The sequence below is a fragment of the Bombyx mandarina genome, chromosome 04, assembly GCF_030267445.1.
Source record: "Bombyx mandarina strain Sakado chromosome 04, ASM3026744v2".
NCBI lineage: Eukaryota > Metazoa > Arthropoda > Insecta > Lepidoptera > Bombycidae > Bombyx > Bombyx mandarina.
This window is the reverse complement of record NC_143211.1, coordinates 7,021,371-7,048,021: the sequence shown is the minus strand read 5'-3', so window position 1 is coordinate 7,048,021 and position 26,651 is coordinate 7,021,371. Positions and strand designations below refer to the sequence as shown.

General features: G+C 42.8%; 2 protein-coding genes and 1 pseudogene across 2 annotated transcripts; 2 read left to right on the top strand and 1 right to left on the bottom strand.

The window, feature by feature from the left end:
- The first annotated feature begins 1,027 nt into the window (after positions 1-1,027).
- On the top strand, positions 1,028-18,625 carry LOC114240566 (alpha-tocopherol transfer protein-like). The gene is made up of 7 exons (XM_089740246.1): positions 1,028-1,235; positions 1,652-1,808; positions 3,333-3,462; positions 3,550-3,681; positions 5,294-5,404; positions 5,495-5,600; positions 18,418-18,625. Exons 1-7 carry the CDS (start codon positions 1,097-1,099, stop codon positions 18,567-18,569), a joined length of 927 nt encoding a protein of 308 aa, XP_089596372.1. The 5' UTR covers positions 1,028-1,096; the 3' UTR covers positions 18,570-18,625.
- On the bottom strand, positions 3,693-5,104 carry LOC149503093 (uncharacterized; annotated as a pseudogene).
- A 2,769-nt stretch (positions 18,626-21,394) lies between the features above and the next one.
- Positions 21,395-25,581, top strand: LOC149503092 (alpha-tocopherol transfer protein-like). The gene is made up of 7 exons (XM_089727024.1): positions 21,395-21,637; positions 22,074-22,230; positions 22,699-22,828; positions 22,903-23,034; positions 23,688-23,798; positions 23,889-23,994; positions 25,357-25,581. Exons 1-7 carry the CDS (start codon positions 21,499-21,501, stop codon positions 25,506-25,508), a joined length of 927 nt encoding a protein of 308 aa, XP_089583150.1. The 5' UTR covers positions 21,395-21,498; the 3' UTR covers positions 25,509-25,581.
- The last annotated feature ends 1,070 nt before the right edge of the window (positions 25,582-26,651 follow it).

Below are 26,651 nucleotides of genomic sequence, written 5' to 3'. Positions count from 1 at the left end.
GTGTTACACCTAAATGGATGTAATATGAAAACTTATTAGACATTTAACCAACATTTTAATTAAAAAAATACATTTAATGAAAAGTAAAAGGTACTGGGTGTGTAGTTAATAGCTTAAAAATAACAGTGCTCAGTATTAACTTGTAACTATACAATTTCTCACTATTTATCTCATATTTTGATACGTTTTCAAAAAACACTACTTGTTAGAATACATTTTATTAATTTTGATCAACTATTTTTATTTTAAATTTAAAATAATTTTATTGTTTTTTTTTTTATAAAAAATAATCGGAACTCATTTGCAAAGGATACTCTCTTTTCTTTTCTTCGTCTCTGAAGTTTTGGCATTTCAAAAATGTTCCTGCCCCTCAAATGATGCTGCCCTAGGCCTAGATCTCGACGTAAATCCATCACTGACGACAGCACCTTTGCCCGTTGCTATCATTATTTCCTCATGCTTTTAGCAGTATAACAACTGAGTCAGATATTCAGCTCTGTTATTGACTTCTGTTAGCTGTGTCAGGTAAGCTGTAGCAAGTGGTCAGGCGATCTCATCCGAGACACCAAAAACTACGTTTACGCATGGACAATTTCCATTAGCATTAGCATCTGATTTAATCATTTTTGGTTCTTCGTGATAATTGATGACTATTGACTGCCACATCAGCTTGCTAATTCTGCGTCTTTTCTTATCTAGGATAGCTACGTTTCTGATTATTTTAGTTATAGTATATTGAGCAACTTTGAACTGGTTGACTAAAATATAAATCTTTTTTCTTCTTCTTCTTGACCTTACCCCACGTTATGTGAGGTCAAGGCAGCGTGTTCTGACTAATATATATAATCCATTGTAAATTTCATTTTGTGCCTTCCCGAACTGAAAATTAAATTAAATGTCGTAAAATATTAAACTGTAAATTGAAATTGCGAATGTTTTATATGCGATAAATAGTAAAGATAATTACCCGTTCATGTTGACGCTAGCTAGATACGATAAAACGAATCGAAGATAAATTTTAGATATCACGAGCACCTACTAAATACGATGTAACAGTAATAAGTAATTGTTCATTCGGTGGAAAACGTCGGTGACCATGTCTGTTCGGGCGTTACCTCCGGAGCTAGCAGAAAAAGCCCGCAAAGAGTTAAATGAAGATCCAAGCAGGATTAATAGTGACATTCAACACCTAAAGGACTGGTTGTCCAAACAGCCACATTTACGCGCTAGGACAGGTATGTTGCGACATTAGATATTTTTATGCATTTTATTTTAAATTACTGGGAAAAAACAAAAATTGTCACACTCAACAATATTTCACAAATGCAAGGATCGAACTATAATACCTATTATGTCGACAGGGAGGTAAACTTAATTTAATTTGTTAATTTATGGTCTTATAATCCTGCAATTATTTTAATAGTTTAATGTAATTTCAAAATATAGCACCTACTATACATATTTTAAATTCGTTATAATAGCAGGGATAAATTGATCGCAAGTTATTTTATTTGCCTTATCATGTCCTTGTTTGCTTCACGACTAGAGTTTTAAAGATAATAATGTCAATGGCAAGATAATTCTTCCACGTGACTTTGTAATACATTAATGACAGAGTTATGAAAAAATGCAATTTTATTTTTTATTTCAGACGATCAATGGCTTTTAGCATTTCTACGAGGATGCAAGTTCAGCTTGGAAAGGACAAAGGAAAAACTGGATTTATATTATTCCGTCCGTACAACTGCGCCAGAATTATTCAGTATAAAGCCGAGCAATCCATTATTTGATGAAATATTAAGTTTGGGGTAACGGTTCTGATTTAATTTTAATTTTATTAGCGTCCTCATGAATTTAAAAATTAGGTTATAATTACGTAATTTGAAGCAGTTTTCTATAAAACACGTACATAGTAACATATTATGTACCCCAAGGTGTTTACATTACCCGGTCTTTGATGACTGGGTGAATCGTGGCGAAGGACGTTTCGTCTGGTGTATGTAGGTGCTGACCGGGCACGGATGCTTCGGGAAGTACCTGCACTGTATAGGGGCTGAGCCGACGACGAGGTGTCACTATTGTGGACACGACCTGGATACGGTGGAGCATACGCTCGCTGCTGCCCCGCTTGGGAGGTGCAACGCCGTGTCCTGGTCGCAAAGATAGGACCGGACTTGTCTCTGCCTGGCGTCGTGCCGTCGATGCTTGGCGGTGATGAGTCCTGGAAGGCCATGCTGGATTTCTGCGACTGCACCACACCATAACGCAGAAAGAGGCGGCGGGGCGAGTGAGGCAAAGCTCTCCACACTACGCAGAAACTCGCCGCCGCCGAGCAGGGGGTCGGGACCGGAGTCGTATCCGTGACCTGGCCCCCTAAGAGCTTGGGGTCCCATTCGTTTTGTGCGGGGAGAGACCCAGACGTGGGGCGGCGTGCTTTGCACACTCACCCGCAGTAGGAAGCCGGGTGATGGTAGACCACGTTCCGCCGACCGCTCCGGGGGAAGGTGTAACGCGGCGCCATCAAGGCGGGCTCTCGGCCCGCTGAACGAGAGAACCGGTGGTCGTGTCGCCGGCGGCCGCCGGTCCGGCGTCTGTGGGACGGCGGAATGGATACATGACCAACCCTGTCCCGCCTTCTCAATAGCCCCGACTGGGCTCCAGCCCGGTCCGAGGTAGGGCGCCGGTTGTGAGCGGCAGGAGTTTTTATCCGGCGATTTTCTCCTGTGAAAAAAAAAAAAAGGTATTTACATGCCTTTCTTTCTCCTATGTAATATTTTAGTTGTATTATGACTGAATTTTTTCACGTACCCAAAACTTTTTATTGTTATTCTAAGATGCATGGACGAGCTCACAGCACACCTGGTGTTACTGGAGTGGAGTGGTCACCGAAGTCCATAGACATCAACTACGTTAATGCTACCTTGAGACATGATTTCCAAGTCTCAGTTTTTACGGTATAGCAGCTGCCACCCGTCAAACCGTAAGGCATTACTGCTTCACGGCAGAAGGCAGGGCGGTAGTACTTACCGGTTTGGGCTCACAAGATGCCCTACCATCAGTAATTACGCAAATTATAAGTTTTCCGGGTTTGATTTTATTACATGATTATTCCTTCATCGTGGAAGTTAATCGTGAACATTTGTTAAGTACGTATTTCATTAGAAAAATTGGTAGCTGTCTGGAGGATTCGAACACCGGCTCGGTCGTACCGCTCGACACAAATGCACCGAGCGTCTTATCCTTTTAGGCCACGATGATTTCGTTGAGCTGAATAATAGCATCTTTCTTAATTAACTATTTATTAATATGTAATGTGTTATATTTATTAACAGGGCAATATTGATATTACCTAAGACTGCAACTTCTGATTCACCACGTGTCAGTCTGATCATACCTGGTCGATATGATGCTGATAAGTACAACATTACCGATGTCATGGCTGTATCCTTTGTCTTACAAAAGGTAAGTTTTACGAATAGAGTATGATATCATTTAAAATATAGTAATTTTACTATATTTACGTAAAACTGACCAAGTCAATTTTTTCAGATTATTATGATGGAAGACGACAACGCAATAGTTGCCGGCATTTTGTCAATTTTAGATTTAGATACTGTAAAAATGAGTCATATCTTACAAATGACTCCAATGGTCATGAAAAAAATGGTGGTTGCTTCTCAGGTATTAATTAGATAAATGTCTTTTACTTACCTTATGTACTTAAATTATCAACTGTGGCTTCGTCGTTGAAAAAATGAGGCATGCTAGCTTAAATTAGACCAGAATTGGGTTAAGGTATACTAATTGTCAAATATGTATGTTGTGGTTTTAGGGCTATTTGTCCAACGCCTCCCTGGGACCTAGAGGCGGAGGCGTTCGCCGCCAATTATGCGTGGCGATGTGACCTTCGCGACAGGGGGGAACCACGTCCCGGAGAAGAGCGATTAGAGCGCGGAGGCTCCAATCTCGGCGGTCCGTGCTGGAGGCCGCTTGGCGAACCCGTCGACCGGTCTCCGGACCGTCGAGGCGGTGCACCCGGTCTTCGCGAAATGGGCGAACCGTGACCAAGGGCGTCTCACCTTCCGGTTGACGCAGATCCTTACCGGTCATGGGTGTTTTGGCCGGTACCTGCATCGCATCGCCCGGAGGGAACCGACGATGGAGTGTCACCACTGTGACTGCGACGAGGACACGCTTGAGCATACGCACGCACATTGCCCCGCATGGCTGGAGCAACGCCGTGTCCTTGTCTCGCAAATAGGACCGGACTTGTCGCTGCCGACTGTCGTGGCTACGATGCTCGGCAGCGATGAGTCCTGGAAGGCGATGCTCGACTTCTGTGAGTACACCATCTCGCAGAAGGAGGCGGCGGAACGAGAGAGGGAGAGCTCATCCCTCTCCGCACCTATCCGTCGCCGCCGAGCCGGGGGCCGGAGAAGTGCTTTTGCCCGACTCCGGCCCCTGTAGATGGCGGCTTCCCCCCGGTGAAGGTCAAGGGGCGACCTGAGGGGGGTGAGGCCGCGCGGCGCGCTACCAGCACTCTAGCGCGCTGCCAAAGAGTTGGTTTCAAGGAGTTACGAAAAAGCGACCGGTTGGCGGTGTATCGCGTCCCGACCTGGCAGGCTGGTTCTGGTCCAGCGGGGTATTCCGGGACACCAGCGGCACCGTCTGGGCGGCCTGACGGGCTGCCGTACCGAGACGGCCGACGTTTCAGAGCCTTCGATTCGCCTCGAAGTCTCCGTCGGCTGGGCGTCCTTGGGGTGAGCCGCGCTGTCTGGTTGTAGTGTTGACCGCGGTAACCCCCCTACCTCATCCGGATTCTGACCTCGGAGGGGATCGCACGTCGGGTGTAAGAGTGCAGGGGAGTCGTTTAGTGGGTGGGCCCTAAAATCCTTGGGTCCGCGATCTGCTCTCAACACCTGCAGATCGTTGAGTCTCACATACCCCGCCCCTTATGCGCGGGGACCACGTAAAATGTCTTTAACCAATAATTATTTTTAAATATTTTCAGTTTTTCGATTCTCTCTTTATTACTGTACCAGTATGGTCGCTTCCCCCAAATTTCTCTAACGCGCTTGTTAGAAGAGGATTAACGATCGGTCATAATGATAATAAAAAACGCGAGATAGAAACGCAAAAAATATTTACGTAATCCTTACTAAATTTTATAACCTGCTGAGTGTGCATTGCTGGTACCGGTAGAGAGAAAAAAAATTTCAGTTCGAATTCAGTTTACCTACTTAATTATTTTCAAGGAATTCCTTTTAGTCGGTTTTTAAATGAAAATTTTCAGGACGCATTACCAGTTCGACTCAAAGGTACCCATTATTTAAATACTCCGACAGGATTCGAAACTGTTTTCAATGCTATAAAAGCATTACTGAATGAAAAAAATAAGAAACGCGTGAGTATAGCATCATATTTTCAATTTAATTTGAAAGATGAAAATGTGCATTAAGCTTATAATAATATCTTTCCTCTATTTTATATCTAGCTCTACGTCCACAACAAGAATTATGAAGAGATGTACAAATATATCCCTAAGGACATTTTACCAGTAGAATATGGCGGGAACGGTGGTTCTATTGAAGAAATTATAGGTAAATGAACTATTTACAGAACCGTACAGTACTTGAATATGTCTTGAGTATGGGTTGGTTCCATTCTGTTTATACTTAGTCTGGCCATAAATACTGTTACAATAAAAAATAATTTTTTTTTTATTGCAAATAACATTTATTACTTTTACAGTGTGTTAGTTTAATACATAAATATAAAACAATTTAAAGTATAAAATGCTTATTCGAAGTGGTCTCCATTGGCTGCAATACAGTCCTTTAAACGTTGAGGCCAGTTATCAATAGAAGCACGCACTCTTTCCATGGGAACATTTTTCACTACCAATCGTACGTACGGATTGTTTTAGGGACTCCAAATTATCATGGCGCTTAGAGCAAGCCGTACTCTCTAAAACTAACCATAAATCATAATCCAGCGGATTAAGATCGGGACTAGACGACGGCCAGTCTTCAGCTCTGATGAAGTCGGAAACGTTCGTTTCCAACCAAGACTGCGTAGACCGAGCTTTATGACCTGGCACCGAGTTTTTTTTTTTTTTTTTTTTTTTTTTTTATTGCCCTTGTACGCAGACGAGCATACGGCCCACCTGATGGTGAGTGGTTACCGTCGCCCATGGACTTCAGCAATGCCAGGGGCAGAGCCAAGCCGCTGCCTACCGCTTAATACTCTCCACAAGCCTCGTTTGAAGAAGGACATGTCATAGCGCTCGGGAAACACCGTGGAGGGGAGCTCATTCCATAGCCGGATGGTACGTGGCAAAAAAGACCTCTGGAAACGCACTGTGGATGACCGCAGTGGCTCCAGGTAGTATGGATGAACTCTACTCCGGTGGCGGGAGGTGCGATGGTAAAAACGAGATGCCGGTATCATCTCGAACAATTCCTCAGAGCACTCCCCATGGAACATACGGTACAAAATACAGAGGGAACCGAAGTCCCTCCGCAGACCCAGAGGTTCCAAACGATCCGTGAGACCGGGATTATCGACAATCCGAACGGCCCTCCTCTGTATGGAGTCAAATGGAAGAAGCTGGTATTTGGGAGCCCCGGCCCAGAGATGGGAGCAGTACTCCACGCGAGGCCGGACTTGTGCTTTATAAAGCAAAAGCCTTTGTCCAGGCGTGAAGTACCGCTTCGCTCTGTTGAGGACTCCCAGCATTTTGGACGCCAACTTGGCTTTGCCTTCCAAATGACTCCGAAACTGGACATCGCTCGAAATGTCGACCCCAAGTATCCCAATACTCTCGGAAGGTTGCAGGGATACTCCTTGGAATTGTGGCGCCATGACAAAGGGGTCCTTCTTCGCAGTGAACGCGCAAACTTGTGTCTTTAACGGGTTGAATTGAACCAAGTTCAATTCACCCCATTTGGAGACTCGCCCCAGAGAGTTCTCCACTTCAGACACAAGTTTTGATCGTCTCTCTTGCACCACGCTCCGAGAGAGACTCTGATGGCCGATATATCGCGCATCCCCCGTGCTGTCATCCGCATAGCAATGCATGCCATCAATAGACAGCATGTCATTGATATACAGGATGAAAAGCGTGGGAGAGAGCACCGAACCTTGTGGAACGCCAGCGTTAATGGTCATGGTATCAGAACAGTCACCATCTATAACGACCGTGATGCTCCGCCCATCCAAAAAGCTAGCGATCCACTTGCAGAGACCCTCGGGGATTCCGTAAGATGGTAGCTTCGACAGAAGTGCCCTATGCCAGACCCTGTCGAAGGCCTTCGCGATATCAAGGCTCACAGCAAGAGCCTCGCCCTTGCTCTCCAAGGCTTCAGCCCACCTGTGAGTAAGGTATACAAGAAGATCGCCAGCTGAGCGACCGTGACGGAAACCGTACTGTCGGTCACTGATCAGCTGGCGATCCTCCAGATACTTCAGGAGTTGTATATTAATTATTCGCTCCATCACCTTGGAAAGCAAGGAAGTTATCGCGATAGGCCTATAGCTCGATGGGTCCGACCGGTCACCCTTCTTGGGGATAGGGTGGACGTGGGCAGTCTTCCATGAAGACGGAACCCTGTTAGTGCAATAAGAGAGGCGATACAAACGCGTTAGCGCAGGCGTCAGCTCAGGGGCGCACGTTTTCAGAACCACTGCAGGGATGCCGTCTGGCCCGCTCGACTTATGGACGTCCAGGAGTCGGAGTTCCCGCCTAACTGCACACTGTGTAAAGCAGATCTCCGGCAGGGAACTATCACAGCGGAGGATGTTCGGTGGTGTGGCACCCCCGTCGTCCACAGTCGAGTTCGAGGCGAAGAGTTTGACCAGAAGGTCAGCCTTCTCTTTCGCACTATGGGCCAGACTGTCATCGGACTTGCGTAGTGGTGGGAGACTAGACCTGCAAAAGTTACCTTCTGCAGCTTTGGCGAGCGACCAAAAAGCACGGCTCCCAGAGGGATAGCTCTTCAGTCGCTCGCCAATTCTAGCAACGTGCTCCGATTTCGCCCTGGCAATAACCTTCTTGTAGGACCTGGAAGCGGCGTTATATTTCCGCCTTTCCTCTGAGATGTTAGGATCCCGACGTCTCCTAGCATCATCCCATGCAACGTATGCGGACCGCTTGAGGTGTGCAGCATCCCTGCTGATAAGGGATCCCTTATCCCTTCAATCCCTTCTTGCTGGAAGGACTATTCTTGATTATTGAACATGGTGTTGTTAAGGGGCTTCACTGCCTTCTCAAGAATGGTATCTTGATACACTTGTGTCGATGTTTTGATACCTTTTTCACAAAAGTATGGCTCAGTCAATCCTTCATAGCTAATACCCCACCAAAACATCACTGAAGTCGGATAGTACCCACGTTGCACTCTGTCGACTAATTGGGAAGCTTCCTTAGAGCTTTGAGCATAAATACGGTCATTTTGTTTGTTAAAATGTTGCTCAATTGTAAAAAATTTGTCATCCGTAAACAAAATTTTTCTATGACCTCCCTTTGCGTACCGCTTCAGTAGTTGTTTCGATTTTAACACCCTATTCTCTTTTAAATTATCAGTTAAGAAATGACAAGTACGGCTCTTAAAGGCGGCAAGTCCTAAGTCCATTCCGATAGAGGCACCCGTCACGCGCGGACGTGCTCATCGACCACTCGATCGCCCGGCCTTTGTTCGCCCGGCTTTTGTTCGCGCGGCCTGTGTTCGTGGTACATCTGCCGACCAAATGTTTTTCCTGGAAGTTTTTATTTGTTTTGTTTCCTTTTCTTATTTCTGTGTTCGTGGTACATCTGCCGACAAACTGTCTTCCTGGAAGTGTTTAATTGTTTTGTTTCTTTTTGTTATTTCCGTTTTGTTGTGTTTTTTCTTTGTCCTGTAGTAATCGTGCCGCATCGCCACCTGTGTTCAATAGAACCGCTCAGGTCCGAGAAGTTGGGGCCTCGCCGCAAGGCGAGTGTTTTCTAAGACCCAGGGTAGCTCCACCTGGGCACGTAGCCATCATGGACGCTGTATTCGCGGAATTTCTCCGGCTTCGCTACCCAAAGCTCACTTCCGAGTTTCTGGCCTTCAAGGTCGATCACACAGCAAGCCCTCTCGTGGACTCCGCCGAGCTCGCTGCTCCTGCGTCGCCTGTACCTGCATGCAAAGCTTCTGCATCGAGCACCGCAGCCTCCGTCGTGCCTGCCGTTCCCGCGTCGCCTATATTGGCGAGTAAAACTGTTGCGTCGTCCGCCGTGGTCACCGTTCCAGCAGCGCGATCATCCGCGCCCTCCAAAACACCTACTCGTAGGTCACCTGCGCCCGCCTCCTCGTTCTCCAACTCTGACTCGGAGATGGAGGTCGACCTCGCCCCTGCCTCATCGACGGATGGATTCACCCTGGTGTAAAAGGGTAAGAAGCATGCCGCGGAGTCTCGAGCTCCCGCGGCCGCTAAAATTAGCAAAGCCGCGAACGCGTCGCGCCCCCGCTCTCAGACTCCCGTTGCGCCCCCAGCCCGTACCACTCCGTCGCCGCGTCCGGTGGCACAAAATAAAACCCAGACCCCTCCCCCGGTAATCCTTCAAGAGAAGGCAGCTTCGGAACGAGTTTCCCTGGCCCTTAAGGCCAAAAATATCAATTTCACGAATGCCCGTAACCTCGCGAACGGCATTCAAATTAAGGTTCGAACACCCGACGACCATAGGGCCCTCTCTTCTTACCTCCGTAAGGAGCGTATAAGTTTCCACACATATACGCTCCAGGAGGAGCGCGAACTCCGTGCCGTTATACGTGGCATCCCTAAAGAGTTGGATGCCGAGCTCGTCAAGGCCGACCTTCTCGAACAAGGCCTACCGGTTAACTCCGTACACCGCATGCACACAGGCCGCGGAAGGGAGCCATATAATATGGTTCTCGTCGCCCTCCAGCCTACCCCCGAGGGTAAGCAAATATTCAACATCCGAACGGTCTGTAGCCTTTCCGGAATCGCAGTCGAAACCCCACACAAGAAAGGCACACCTAGCCAGTGCCATAACTGCCAATTATACGGGCATTCTTCCCGTAACTGTCACGCGCGCCCCCGATGCGTCAAGTGCTTAGGCGATCACGCCACGGCCCTATGCACTCGCGATCAAAAAACCGCGACGGAACCGCCTAGCTGCGTCCTGTGTCGAACACAGGGTCACCCCGCAAATTACCGCGGATGCCCCCGAGACCCGAAAATAAATCGCCGCGTCGCCCGCCAAAACCGCCTCCGAGTTTCCGGCCCAGACATCAAAGCCTCGGCACCCTCTGTGTCGCAGGCTAAGCCAGCGTTCGTTCCGGCGCCGGTGCCTAGTGTCTCGGCCTGGGCGAAACCGCTGCCGTACACGAACACGGCTACAACTCCCTCCTCCGCGATTCGTCCCGCCCCCGCGACTCGTCCCTCTCCCGCGACTTGCCCTCCGACCGCGTCCGACAATCTCGCTTTAGCGATCGACTTCTTTCAGTCGATCAACTTTGAGCGCGTTAACGCTTTGGGCGACGCCATTCGCGCTGCCTCCACTGCACAACACTTTATCGCCGTTGTGCAAGAATACGCCGACGTATACGCGTCATTAAATACGTACGTCCTCCCCTCACTCCGCCGGTAATCAATGGCGTATATAAGTAGAATAAAGCCCCTATCCGTAACGATAGGATTTTTTAACGCTTACGGTCTCGCAAATCAACGTGATCAGGTTTCTGACTTTTTGCGTGACCATCAAATTGATATATTTTTAGTGCAGGAGACCCTACTTAAGCACGCGCGCCGTTACCCTAAAATCGCGAACTATAACATGGTCAGGAACGACAGGCTCTCTGCTCGTGGTGGTGGCACCGTCATTTACTATAGAAGAGCCCTGCATTGCGTCCCGATCGATCCTCCCGCGCTCGCTAATATCGAAGCATCAGTGTGCCGAATCTCACTGACGGGACACGCGCCGATCGTTATCGCGTCCGTTTATCTTCCACCGGATAAGATCGTTCTAAGCAGTGATATCGAGGCGCTGCTCGGCATGGGGAGCTCTGTCATTCTGGCGGGCGACCTAAATTTCGACACATCAGGTGGAACTCACACACCACAACCCCGAATGGCAGGCGGCTTGACGCGTTAGTCGATGATCTCGCCTTCGATATCGTCGCTCCGCTAACCCCGACTCACTACCCGCTAAATATCGCGCATCGCCCGGATATACTCGACATAGCGTTATTAAAAAACGTAACTCTGCGCTTACACTCGATCGAAGTAGTTTCAGAGTTAGATTCAGACCACCGTCCCGTCGTTATGAAGCTCGGTCGCGCTCCCGATTCCGTTCCCGTCACGAGGACTGTGGTTGATTGGCACACGCTGGGCATCAGCCTGGCTGAATCTGATCCACCATCGCTGCCGTTTAACCCGGACTCTACCCCTACCGCGGAAAATCGTATTCGAATGCGTGCCCTACAACGCGACGTAAAGTCTCGCATCGCCGAAGTCCGAGATGCCAGATGGTCTGATTTCTTAGAAGGACTCGCGCCCTCCCAAAGGTCTTAATACCGCTTAGCTCGTACTCTCAAATCGGATACGGTAGTAACTATGCCCCCCCTCGTAGGATCCTCAGGCCGACTCGCGGCGTTCGATGATGACGAAAAAGCAGAGCTGCTGGCCGATACATTGCAAACCCAGTGTACGCCCAGCACTCAATCCGTGGACCCTGTTCATGTAGAATTAGTAGACAGTGAGGTAGAACGCAGAGCCTCCTTGCCACCCTCGGATGCGTTACCACCCGTCACCCCGATGGAAGTTAAAGACTTGATCAAAGACCTACGTCCTCGCAAGGCTCCCGGTTCCGACGGTATATCCAACCGCGTTATTAAACTTCTACCCGTCCAACTCATCGTGATGTTGGCATCTATTTTCAATGCCGCTATGGCGACGAGCTACCGCCCGATTAGCCTCCTCATGTCTCTAGGCAAACTGTATGAGCGTCTGCTCTACAAACGCCTCAGAGACTTCGTCTCATCCAAGGGCATTCTCATCGATGAACAATTCGGATTCCGTACAAATCACTCATGCGTTCAACAGGTGCACCGCCTTACGGAGCACATTCTTGTGGGGCTTAATCGACCAAAACCGTTATACACGGGAGCTCTCTTCTTCGACGTCGCAAAAGCGTTCGACAAAGTCTGGCACAACGGTTTGATTTTCAAACACATCAACATGGGTGTGCCGGATAGTTTCGTGCTCATCATACGGGACTTCTTGTCGAACCGCTCTTTTCGATATCGAGTCGAGGGAACCCGGTCCTCTCCACGACCTCTCACAGCTGGAGTCCCGCAAGGCTCTGTCCTCTCACCCCTCCTATTTAGCTTATTCGTTAACGATATTCCCCGGTCGCCGCCGACCCATTTAGCCTTATTCGCCGACGACACGACTGTTTACTATTCCAGTAGAAACAAGTCCCTAATCGCGAAGAAGCTTCAGAGCGCAGCCCTAGCCCTAGGACAGTGGTTCCGAAAATGGCGCATAGACATCAACCCAGCGAAAAGTACTGCGGTGCTATTTCAGAGGGGAAGCTCCACACGGATTTCCTCCCGTATTAGGAGGAGGAATCTCACACCCCCGATTACTCTCTTTAGTCAATCCATACCCTGGGCCAGGAAGGTCAAGTACCTGGGCGTTACCCTGGATGCATCGATGATATTCCGCCCGCATATAAAATCAGTCCGTGACCGTGCCGCATTTATTCTCGGTAGACTCTACCCCATGATCTGTAAGCGGAGTAAAATGTCTCTTCGGAACAAGGTGACACTTTACAAAACTTGCATAAGGCCCGTCATGACTTACGCGAGTGTAGTGTTCGCTCACGCGGCCCGCACACACATAGACACCCTCCAATCTCTACAATCCCGCTTTTGCAGGTTAGCCGTCGGAGCTCCGTGGTTCGTGAGGAACGTTGACCTACACGACGACCTGGGCCTTGAATCTATACAGAAATACATGAAGTCAGCGTCGGAACGGTACTTCGATAAGGCTATGCGTCATGATAATCGCCTTATCGTAGCCACCGCTGACTACTCCCCGAATCCTGATCATGCAGGAGCCAGTCACCGTCGACGCCCTAGACACGTCCTTACGGATCCATCAGATCTAATAACCTTTGCACTATACGCCTTCAGCTCTAGGAGCAGGCTTAGGGACCTCGGTAATCGTACTCGTCGAACTCGACAAAGAGTTTGCCGTGCAACCTAACCCATGAATCAGCTCGCTGAGTTTCTCGCCGGATCTTCTCAGCGGGTCGCGATTCCGATCCGGTAGTAGATTCATTCGCGAAGCAGCTACTCTTGAGTTGTTAGGTCTCCTTCGGAGGCGCTCGGGAAGCTGTTAGCAAATCCCACCCCTCCTGGCTGAGTCTTTGCTCGCCCACCTGTCCTGGTGAAACTGGAAAGGCCTCCGGGCCACCAGTAATCCTTCAATCATAAAAAAAGTCCTAAGTCATCTTTTAAAATACGCGACATGGTTCTAGGTGCTATCTTCATATCCCGAGATAAAATCTTTTGCTTTCGGACAGGATTTCTTCGAATTCTTTCCCTTACTGCTTTGACCACCTTTTTCGTACGAACACTACGTGGACGGCCACTTTTTCTGTCTTTTTCTGTCACAAACAGAGGAGGTCTCATTGCACCTATAGCCCGGTACCCAATCATTTTACAAATACGAAGCGTATGGAGAGTTTTAAAAATTACATTTGGCTCCATACATACTTTGTGTAATGCAGTCACAGCGATTCGGTTCTCTTTATCACCCCACTCCATTTTAATATCGCAAAATATTGTACAATGTATTGGCGCCAAAATGAGAAAACTCAATGAGCAATCATATAAAAATGACAGATTCCAAATTCAAATGTAATATTTTGTTTATTTTTAATTGTAACAGTATTTATGGCCAGACTAAGTATTTGCTATGAAACGATTCTGACGTTTCGGTTTGTAGAATAGCCGTAGTTCCAATGCTGATTCGCGCCAATTTATAGATTTGACAAAACTAAGTCCAGATGTATCAGGCTGTTCCTTGAATTCCCGAGAGTCAATAGCGAAGGTCACTATTTACCATCAGGTGGGCCGTATACTCGTCTCTCTATAAAATCTATTGAGGAACATAAAAATAAATTGACGGCGTTATTTAAGTTAAGGTGTCCATGGACTCTTTTAACAGATTAAACGTAGGTGGGCCATGGGCTCATCTACCAGTATGCACTGAAAAGGTAACAGAAGAAAACGGACAACTGTTGATATTGTTTTTGATTACAAAAACATTTGTCGTGCAATAGTTTTGTTTTAATGTTAATAACGTAACTTTTTTTATGGTATATATAAGCTTGAGGGTAGACATTATCTTGTTGAACACCAAGTAGAACGAAGTCACTTTTTGATTCCTGATTTAATCAACAATATGTTATCTTAACAATTCACTTTAACACTTGTCCAACCTTAACCAGTACGTACAACAGTCACTGAATCACACAACGTAACAAGGATATAGTAAGTGCACCAGGCAAACGCAGTCCAACGAATGTCCATTGCGTTTTTTTTTTTTTTTTTTTTTTCCTTCCTAAGCTGATAGCCTTGAGAGGCTATGTCAGCGTAACCCTAACTTTAGTAGGTGAGCTCACGGGGCTCAAACCTGACGATGTTGCTAACACGAACCCTAGCAAGAGTCGTGCTTCGCAGAATCTACCACCGGATCGGAAACGCGACCCACTGAGAAGATCCGGCGAGAAACTCAGTGGGCTGTGTCTGAGAGTTAATTTACTCGTCGAGCCCTTCGTCGCAAGCGACGGGTTCGACGAGAACGGTGACCGGTGCTTGAAGTACCTAAAAGCACCGTTAGTGGATCGGGAGGATCCGAGATGACGTGTTTTGGGCGACGTCGACTGCTTTCCATTCTGTCTGCAGGATCGGGAATGTAGTTACCGGCGGCCACGATGACCCTCTCATGTCGTGCCGCTTTATCGAAGTGGCGCATCGACGCCGACTGCATATACTTACTGGTGGACTCTAAGTCCAGGTCGTCATGGAGGTCGACGTTCCTGACGAACCACGGGGCTCCGACGGCTATCCTGCAAAAACGGGATTGAATAATTTGGAATGACTTTAAGTGAGTGCGGGCCGCGTGAGCGAACACTACACTTGCATAGGTCATGACGGGGCGTATGCAAGTTTTGTAGAGTGTCACCTTATTTCTAAGGGACATTTTACTTCGCCTACATATCATCGGGTAGAGACGTCCTAGAATGAAGGCGGCACGATCGCGTACCGTCTTGATGTGGGGGCGGAATGTCATCCTACTGTCGAGGGTGACGCCTAAATATTTGACCTTCGGGGCCCACGGTATGGGCTGGTCGAACATCATGATTGGGGTCCATTGCGAGGCACGTACCGCCTTTTTATACTGGCCGGCGCAGCTGGCTTATTTATGAGTCACTTCTGTTGCACCTGTTGTTTATGAGTCGAACGACACGGCCGGCGCACCTGGCTTGTGTGAGTCACTACTATTGCACGTGCTAAACAGAAATATCGTTAACGCCGTCATATACGTAAATTGTATTTTTATAAAAAGGTTTCAGAGTTTAGATTTTAAAATTTATACGTATCTTTTTTTTGTCTTTTAGTATTTTGTTAGTGGTCCTTCTGTAATCGAAATTCGACTATACTTAATTGAAATTATAAGATTGAACATTAATAAGGTTCTATTGTCAAAGACTATTTATTATACTTCTATAATCACAGATTTCGTCAAAACTACACTATAGACAAACATAAGTAAAGATAAACAATATTAATCTATTCTCAATTTGACCAGAGACTTTTTTATTTATGGCGATAGTTTTAAAACCACAGACTTATAGAATGACAAAAGTTTGACAGTAAATAAAGGGTATATATGTGTGTGTGTGTGCGTTCGTGTGTGTGTGTGTGCGTTCGTGTGTGTGTGTGTGTGTGTGTGTGTGTGTGTGTGTGTGTGCGTGTGTGTGTGCGTGTGTGTGTGCGTGTGTGTGTGCGTGTGTGTGTGCGTGTGTGCGTGCGTGTGTGTGTATGTGTGTGTGTGTGTGTCAAATACATGGTAGTGTGTGTAATGCTTTTTTATTAATTTAATGTATTATTAGTGCATATTTTAAAAAAAATATTAGCATTCTGCACTCCTCTATATTTTCTATAAGTGTGGGAAATTTCATACTCTTCCATCTGCGCAATTTGCGTAAAAAGGGGTACACTGATTAATATATAGATATCTCCTTATATCATATTTATTCTTCTGAAACTTATTAATCACATTACCGTGTTATTAATTAAGTATTAGTAAAGTTCTTACTGATGGTAGGGCGTCTTTCAAGCCCGTAAGGTAGGTACCACAACCCTACCTATTTTTGTCGTGAAGTAGTAATGCATTTTGGTTTGGAAAGTGGGGGGCCGTTGTACTGTAAAACTAAGACTTAGGTCACATGTCTCAAGGTGGGTTGACCCAGAATTAATTTCGGTGGAGATTTTTTCTTTCTTTTATTTTTTTGTTTTTATTGCTTAGATGGGTGGACGAGCTCACAGTCCACCTGGTGTTAAGTGGTTACTGGAACCCATAGACATCTACAACGTAAATGCGCCACCCACCTTTAGATATAAGTTCTAAGGTCTCAGTATAATTACAACGGCTGCCCCACCCTTCAAACCGAAACTCATTACTGCTTCACGGCAGAAATACCGAAGGGCGGTGGTACCTACCCGTGCGGACTCACAAGAGCTCCACCAGTAATTACGCAAATTATAATTTTTCGGGTTTGATTTTATTCCTTCACCGTGGAAGTCAATCGTGAACATTTGTTAAGGACATACCTAGTCAGGTCATAAATTCTGTCACATGTTTAATGTAAAATAATTGAAACAAGTTTATTCATTATGTAACCATTCATATACCAAAATGAACTTAACAAAACATAGATTCTTATGACACTAAAGTTTATTCAAAATGACCTCCGTGATTTTGAATACAGGCCTTCAATCTGCGCGGCCAGTCGTCTATCGCAGCTCGAACGAGGTCCATGTCAATATCGGCGGCTGCCTTAATCAAGGATGTCTTGAGTGACTCCAAATTGGGATGAGGCTTTGAGCACACCTTTTTCTCCAAGTGTTGCCATATCTTGTAATCTAACGGATTCAAATCTGGACTGGAGGAGGGCCAGTCTTCGTGCCGGATGAAGTCGATTTCACGCGCCGCCAGCCAGTCTTGTGTGCTCTTCCCTCTATAAGCTGGCGCCGAATCTTGTTGGAATACCCAGTGCCTGTTATTGAACATGGTATGAGAAACAGGTTCCACAAGGTTCGTCAGGACTGTATTTTGATACACAACTGCATTCGTTTTTACACCTTTCTCACAAAAATGTACCTCTGTTAAGCCCCAATAAGAAACTCCCAACCATACCATGAGCGAGGATGGAAAATGACCTCGTTGGACACGCGGAATACGGTTGCTCGCTTCTTCGCTACTGTGTGCGTACACCTTATCATTTTGTTTGTTGTAGCTCTCTTCTACGGTAAAAATTTTTTCATCCGAAAAAAGAATTTCCCGATATTTTTTTCCCGCGTACCGCTTCAACAAAGCGCGGCACCTCTTCAGTCTCAGGTCCATTAGACGAGCATTCAAACGATGTCCTGTATTTCTTCGATATGCCCGAAGCCCTAAGTCTTCATTTAACACCCTTTTCACCGTGGTTCTGCTTAACCCCATCTGAAGGGCCAACAGTTTCTGCTTACATTTGGGATTTCTTTGAATTCGCGCCTTCACAGCTTTTATCACTGCTGGAGTCCTAACAGACCGAGGGCGACCACTTCTTGACCTGTCATCTACACTAGAGTCTTCATTGTATCGTTTGATGGTACGATAAACGAATCTTTTGGTTATATTAAAATTATTCAGTATGTTAAAAATTTGGATTGGCGCGTAACCACAACGATGCAACGCAATAACTGCAACACGGTCTTCTTTAAGCGTCCACTCCATATTTAAAAATGAGTAAAATTCTAAAAGTATACATTTTTATTTTCATGAACAATTCGAAATTCGAATTCAATAAACTTTTTTGTGGCCAGCATTCTAAAAGAAAAGTTTTTACTGTGTGACAATACTTATGACCTGACTAGTTATTTCATTAGAAAAATTGGTACCTGCCTGCGGGATTCGAACACTGGTACATCGCTACATACGAATGCACCGGACGTCTTATCCTTTGGGCCACGATGACTTCAAAACCGTTTTATGTGACAGTAACCACAAACAAATATTATTTTATCTAATATCTTTTTATTGTGAATCATCTCTATCGGTTTTCACGATCTAAATAAATTCGTTTTTCGTATTCAGATTACTGGAAGAAAAAAGTCAAGGAATACAGTGACTGGTTGGAAGAAGATAATCAATATGGTACGGACGAGTCTAAGCGACCAGGGAAACCGAAGACCGCTGAAGATATGTTCGGGGTCGAGGGATCCTTCAGGCAACTTGAATTCGATTAAATATTGTACTTATTGTTTCTCCTGTAGGAAAATAAAGATTTTCTATTCTTTGTTTACATTTATTTTCTTAAATAATAATAATAAGCCCAATTTTATTTAGAGATCATGCGGTGCTTCGTGGTCATGATATAATAAATTTCATTTCTTGTGTTTTTATCTGGAGAGATCCATGTCCAGCGATTTTTTGGTTTAAGTTTGAATATAATTTTGAAGTTGTTCTCTTGCGCATATTGAATTAATCTTGTGCCTCGAGCACTTCTGATGCCGTAACCATACTCTCCTGTAGCAGAGCGTTCGTACCTTTTTGGAATTCCGACTTGAGCATTAAAATCGCCTATAGAAAATACATACTCAGTAGATGTAGTATCGTAAGTCCTCGTAAAAATAGTCTATTTCTTCTTGTGATGAGCTTTTAGTGGGGGCGTGCGCTTGAATTATTGCAAAACACCAGTTTTCCATTTTGATTTCCAGTACTCACACTCTTTCAGATATTCCAGTAAATTTTATTATGTTGTCTTTGTGTTTCTTCCTTACTAGAAAACCTACTCCATAGAGTCCTTTTGCTTGGCCAATATAGTAGAAGATATATTCGTCGTCTTCAATTATCTGTTCTCCTAGGCGGCGAACTTCGCTCAAACCTATTATACATGTATCATGCTTAATATATTCTAGTGCAGCTTTGAGATCAATATATTTTTCATCAGAAGACCATGATCTTACGTTGAGGGTGCAAATGTATACGGCATATTTCATTTTGACAATTGTTCTTGGGGGGTTTTGGTCGAGCTCTCCCGCGGTGACCGGCCGTATTGGGAGATTATGGGTTGGAGGAGGGTCCGATTTTGATTGCTATGCTGTGTTGTAGTCTGATGACTTCGATTGGCGTTGGGTTGATGCTGTCTGAGCGCGAATTAGTTTGGGCTGTTGTATTAAATAATTCTTCATGTCCTCTTTATTTTTCTTAGGTGGTTGTTTGCTAGTCTGTTGAACATATTTATTGACTGGGTGGAGCATTTCTGGGGACTCTGATAGGTTTCTTTTACTTGACTGCTTCTGTGTGGGTTTTTTTTTGCTCAGTATAATAATTTTGTCGTATTCTATAAAGGCGGTGTTTCCTGCATCTTTTTCTTTCTGTCGTTGGACTTGTAGCTCTTTACGCTTTATTAAGACTTGGATTAGGTAGTTTTCTTTTAAATAATATGAAGTATTTTGAAGATTATATTTATTTTTTTGTATTTTTAATTTGGAACCTAATAGAGCAAAGCCCGCGACGGTCAGACCTTCGTTATTTTATAAAAGCTGAAAGTTTCTCTGTGTATGTCTCTAACACAGGTAAGAACGACCCGCGACTATAGAGTTCAGATTGTGGTTACTTGGGCAGGTAACATGCAGTAAAGGTATATAAAATAGTACCTGAAATTCGTTAAAGTATAAAGTTATTTTTTTATTATTTACTCCAGAATATCTTTAAAAATCACGATGTCCATTGCCGGACACTTTTTACAGTTGCTACCCCCTGACTACACCTACACACCTACTACTACCTACACAAATTTAAAAATTTTAATTATACTTTCGTTATACTACAAAAGCTGAATTTTATATATGTTACTTAGGGACTTATCAAAATATGTTATCCCAACAGCCAGACATTTTTAATGGTTCTTACATCTTGCCAGACACATTAAGAGCCCGCTGTAGGTGCGAGCGCGAGGTAGCAAATGTTCAAGCGGGTGTGAGTGAGATAGTGCTTAGTATATTGTTGTTATACTGCTAAAAGCATGAGGAAATAATGATAGCACCGGGAAAAGGTGCTGTTAGTGATGGATTTACGCCAAGATCCGGGCCTAGGGCAGCATGATTTGAGGGGTAGGAACATTTTTGAAATGCCAAAATTTCAGAGACGAAGAAAAGAAAAGAGAGTCTCCTTTGAAAATGAGTTCAGATTATTTTTTATAAAAAAAAAACTATAAAGGTATTTTAAATTTAAAATAAAAATATGTGATCAAAATTAATAAAATGTATTCTAACATGTAGTGTTTTTTGAAAACTTATCAAAATATGAGACAAATAATGAGAAATTTTATAGTTACAATTTAATACTGAGAACTGCTATTTTTAAGCTATTTAATTACACACCCAGTACCTTTTACTTTTCATTAAATGTATTTTTTTAATTAAATTGTTGGTTAAAAGTCTAATAAGTTTTCATATTGGACCCATTTAGGTGTAACACCAGATAGATTTGAACACCGGCATAGTCGTACCGCTTGATAAAAACACACCTCGCTTAAGCTACAGCAATTTTAAGTACATACTTCATTCAGCTCTGTTATTGACTTCTGTTAGCTGTGTCAGGTAAAAATCAGCAAATGGTCAGGCGATCTCATCCGAGACACCGAAAACTACGTTTACGCATGGATAATTTCCATTAGCATTAGCATCTGATTTAATCATTTTTGGTTCTTCGTGATAATTGATGACTATTGACTGCCACATCAGCTTGCTAATTCTGCGTCTTTTCTTATCTAGGATAGCTACGTGTCTGATTATTTTAGTTATAGTATATTGAGCAACTTTGAACTGGTTGACTAAAATATAAATCTTTTCTCTTCTTGTTCTTGACCTTACCCCACGTTATGTGAGGTCAACGTACCGTGTTCTGACTAATATATATAATTCATTGTAAATTTCATCCTGTGCCTTCCCAAACTGAAAATTAAATTAAATGTCGTAAAATATTAAGCTGTAAATTGAAATTGCGAATGTTTTATATGCGATAAATAGTAAAGATAATTTACCCGTTCATGTTGACGCTAGCTAGATACGATAAAACGAATCGAAGATAAATTTTAGATATCACAAGCACCTACTAATACGATGTAACAGTAATAAGTAATTGTTCATTCGGTGGAAAACGTCGGTGACCATGTCTGTTCGAGCGTTACCTCCGGAGTTAGCAGAAAAAGCCCGCAAAGAGTTAAATGAAGATCCAAGCAGGATTAATAGTGACATTCAACACTTAAAGGACTGGTTGTCCAAACAGCCACATTTACGCGCTAGGACAGGTATGTTGCGACATTAGCTATTTTTGTGCATTTTATTTTAAATGACTGGGAAAAACAAACATTGTCACAGTAGAAAGTACCACAATATTTCACAAATGCAAAGATCGAACTATAATAATACCTATAATTTCGACAGGGAGATAAAACCTAATTTAGTTTTTTTGTCAAATCATGACCTTATAATCTAATATATTCCTGAAATTATTTTAATAGTTTAATGTAATTTCAAAGTATAGCACCTATATAGTTTAAATTCGTTATAATAATAGGCATAAATTGATCGCAAGTTATTTTAATTGCTATCATGTCCTTGTTTGCTTTACGACTATAGTTTTAAAGATAATGACAATGGTAAGATAATTCTTCCACGTAACTTTGTTATACATTAATGACAGAGTTATGAACAAAATGCAATAGTATTTTTTTTTTGTTTCAGACGATCAATGGCTGTTAGCATTTCTGCGAGGATGCAAGTTCAGCTTGGAAAGGACGAAGGAAAAATTGGATTTATATTATTCCGTTCGTACAACTGCACCAGAATTATTCAGTATCAAACCGAGCAATCCATTATTTGATGAAATATTAAGCTTGGGGTATGTTGAATGTAAATTTTATTTTATGTTCATAAATATAAACGAAGATGAAAGGCATGCAGCAGAGATGCGAATGTTGCGATGGATGTGTGGAGTAACAAGAATGGATAAGATACGGAATGAATATGTTAGAGGAAGTCTGAAAGTGGCACCTGTGACAGAGAAGCTGAGAAGTGCGCATTTGGAATGGTATGGACATGTGATAAGACGAAATGAAAATGAGGTTGGTAAGAAAATGTTAACTATGAATGTGGAAGGATATAGAGGAAGAGGTAGACTTAAGAAGAAATGGATGGATTGCGTGAATGACGATATGGGTAAGAGGGGAGTGGGCGAAGAAATGGTATATGATAGAAGAGTATGGAAGGAGAAAACATGTTGCGCCGACCCCAGGTAACTGGGAGAAAGGCAGCATAATCAGATTAGATCATCTAGATTAATAATATTATAATATGTGTTTGTTAACAGAGCAATATTGATATTGCCTAAGACTGCAACTTCTGATTCACCACGTGTCAATCTGGTCATACCCGGCAGATATGATGCCGATAAGTACAAAATTTCCGATATTTTGGCTGTATATTTTGTTTTGGAAAAGGTTTGTTTTACGAATATCATTTAAAAGTATAGTATTGTTCCTATAATGACGTAAAAATTATGTTAATTTTTCAGATTGTCATGATGGAAGACGACAAGGCAATAGTTGCCGGTATTTTATCAATTTTAGATTTGGATGCTGTAACAATGAGTCATTTCTTACAAATGACGCCAATGCTCATGAAGAAAATGGTGGTTGCTTCTCAGGTAAATAAATTACTCGTAGTTGTTTCAAGGGTTTTTACTGGTACGGTTAATAGGTTGGTTTAAATTCAAATTTTAGTTTTTAAATTCAAAGGGCAGACGATTCTTTTGTTTATACCTAGAACAAATTTTATTAAACTATGGCTTGCACGTTGAAAAAATACGAACTATTAAAAGTTTTATGAATTTTTTTATTGATTAATGAATGATGTTTCGTAGTAAGGTATACTTATTTCAGATCATATTATAGATATTTGCTAAGACTTTGTGCATGCTAACTGTCAAATAGCTTGTTTATCTAGACCTATTTGCTTAAATATCTTTATTTAAATAATATTTTTAACTGTTTCTGGTGATCTACTTTTTTGCCAGTTTTTCGAGTCTCTCTTTGCGCTTTGGTATTAATATTTTTTATTAAGGAATTAAAATGAGCAAAACGTCGTAAAATTTTATAATACATAAGAGGATAAATTTTCGTCAACACAAACAGACACAGTTAAAAATAGTTAATGTAAGAATCTGCTGAGTGTGCATTGTTTGTATCGATTTCGGGAACCAATGTTTCAGTTTGGTTTGGTGGGTAGGCTTTTTAAATTTTGCTTACTTCCAGATATTCAAGGATTTCTTTTGTATCCACTTATAATTAAAATTTTCAGGACGCATTGCCTTTCCGCCAGAAAGGTACTCATTATTTAAATACACCGACAGGATTCGAAACTGTTTTCAATGCTACAAAAGCATTACTGAACGAAAAAAATAAAAAACGCGTGAGTATAGCATCATATTCTCAATTTAATATGAAATACGAAAACGTGTATTAAGCTTATAAAAATATCTTTCCTATTCTTGATCTCTAGCTATACGTCCACAACAAGAATTATGAAGAGATGTACAAATATATCCCTAAGGACATTTTACCAGTAGAATATGGAGGGAGCGGTGGTTCTATTGAAGAAATTATAGGTAAATGAACTATTTACAGAACAGTACAGTAGTTGAATATGTCTTGAGTATGGACTGGGAACCAATTCTGTTTATATTTGCTATGAAACGATTCTGACGTTTCGGTTTGTAGAATAGTCGTAGTTCCAATTCTGATTGTCGCCAATATATCGATTTGACAAAACTAAATCCAGGATTCCCTTGGATTCCCGAGATTCAATAGCGACGGTCACTATTTACCATCAGGTGGCCGAATATGGGTGGGTCTGTCTATAAAGTCCATTGAGGAAAATAAAAATAAATTGACGGCGTTATTTAAGTTAAGGTGTCCATAGACTCTTTCAATAGATTAACCGTAGGTGGGCCACGGGCTCATCTCAAATCAAATCAAATCAAATCAAAAATTTTTTATTCAACATAAATGAAAGTACATACTTGTTGAACGTCAAAAGAACTACCGCCAATTCACAAGAACTAGCCTCCGTCCTGAGAAGAATTGGCAAGAAACTCAGCGGGCGTGTCTTTTTTTTTTTTTTAATCTACCAATATGTACTGAAAAGGTAACAGAAGAAAATGGACAACTGTTGATATTGTTTTTGATTCTAAAAACATTTATCGTGCAATAGTTTTATGTTTCAATGTTAATAACATAACTTTTTTTTATAGTATACGTAAAATGTATTTTTTGTTTTGTCTTTTAGTATTTTATATCTCCTTATACCTATTATATTTATTCTTCTGAAACTTAGTATTGAGTTCCTACCACATTATCGTGTTATTAATTAAGTAATAGTAAAGTTCTTACTGGTGGTAGGGCGCCTTTCAAGCCCGCAAGGTAGGTACCACCACCCTGCCTATTTCTGCCGTGAAGTAGTTATGCATTTCGGTTTGGAAAGTGGGAAGTCGTTGTAAAATTTGTAAAACAGAGACTTAGGTCACATGTCTCAAGGTGGGTTGACATTTAATATATAAAAAAGTCAGCTTGAAATAGAAACATAAGAGATAACATCGCCTCGTTGGTCAAGTGGTTAGTGATTCTGATCAGTGTACTCTGGGGTGTACTCTCGATTCACTCGGAGACAGTGTTTGTTAAAAACTATTCGGTATCCAAAGTATGGATGTACTTATTTTTATCTCCTTTGGGCTTCGGATATATATCACTCAGAATAATGTAGATATATATCACTCAGATGTACTAAATACATTAAAGTATTTAACTAGGATTACTATTACGGCGAGTTTATAAAGTAAGGTCTAAATATTATTATGCTACATTAATTTCGGTGGAGAACGTCTTTTATGTGACATTAACTTAATTAATTTTTATTGTGAATCATCTCTATCGGTTTTCACGATCTAAATGAATTGGTTTTTCGTATTCAGATTACTGGAAGAAAAAAGTCAAGGAATACGGTGACTGGTTGGAAGAAGATGATCAATACGGTACGGACGAGTCCAAGCGACCAGGGAAACCGAAGACCGCTGAGGATATGTTCGGCGTCGAGGGTTCCTTCAGGCAACTTGAATTCGATTAAATTTAATATTCGAAAAAAATTTGTACTTATTATTTCTTCTGTAGGAAAATAAAGATTTTTTATTCTTTGTTTACATTTATTTTCTTAAATAATAATAATAATAAGCCTATTTTATTTTCAAAAAAAAAAGAAAAACACCTTATCAAATAAAAATTACAAATATAAAACTTACGTTATTGGATCCCCACTTCGGGTATAGGCCTCCTCCAACTTACTCCACTCTTCCCTATTCTTGGCTTTGTTTCCCCATTCTTTTCCTGTTTTTGCTATTATTTCGTCGATCCATCTGCTTCTTGGTCGGCCTCTTCTTCTTTTGTCCATTGGTCTTTCCCATGTTTCTAATCTCCATTTTCTGTCTGTATGTCTCGCGCGAACTCATAGACATCAAGATACGGTCCCCCAACCTCATGTCAGGATGAAGTCGGAATCTTAACCATATTCACCCTTTGAAACCGAACTCATTACTGTTTTGCGGCAGAAGAAAAAAAATGATAGCCACCTATTATGTTACCCAATTTGCCCTACCACTACTACGAGTACTATCCCCAATAGGTAATGTTTGTGACAAAATTGTAACCTTTAAGTTAAGTCTGATAGTAGTAACCAAAACGAGAGCCTTGAATTTATTTTATTCAATGTCAATGAATAATGTATGATGAATAACTTGTGAATTGGGAAACAAATGTGTTACTTGCAGTAACTACTGTAACTATACTAAGACCTTAGAACTCATATATCAAGGTGGATGGCGGCACTTACGTTGTAGGTGTCTATGGGCTCCAGTAATCACTTAACACCAGGCAGCGGCTTGGCTCTGCTCCCGGCATTGCTGAAGTCCATGGGCGACGGTGATCACTTACCATCAGGTGGGCCGTACGCTCGTCTGCCTACAAAGGCAATAAAAAAAAAAACCAGCTGGTCTGAGAGCTCTTCCTCGAGCAATAAAAAAAATACTTTTTGGTAAAAATTAAACGAACCCTCTTTTGTAATTTCTTTTTCGGGTGATCGAGCTCGCGGTCCACTCAGTGTTAAGTGTTGACTGTAGCCAAAAGATGTCAATCACTAAGTGAATACCGCCACCCGCCTTGAGACATGAAGCCTAAGTCTCAATTGCGTAGTATATTTTAGGCTAACCTTCAAACT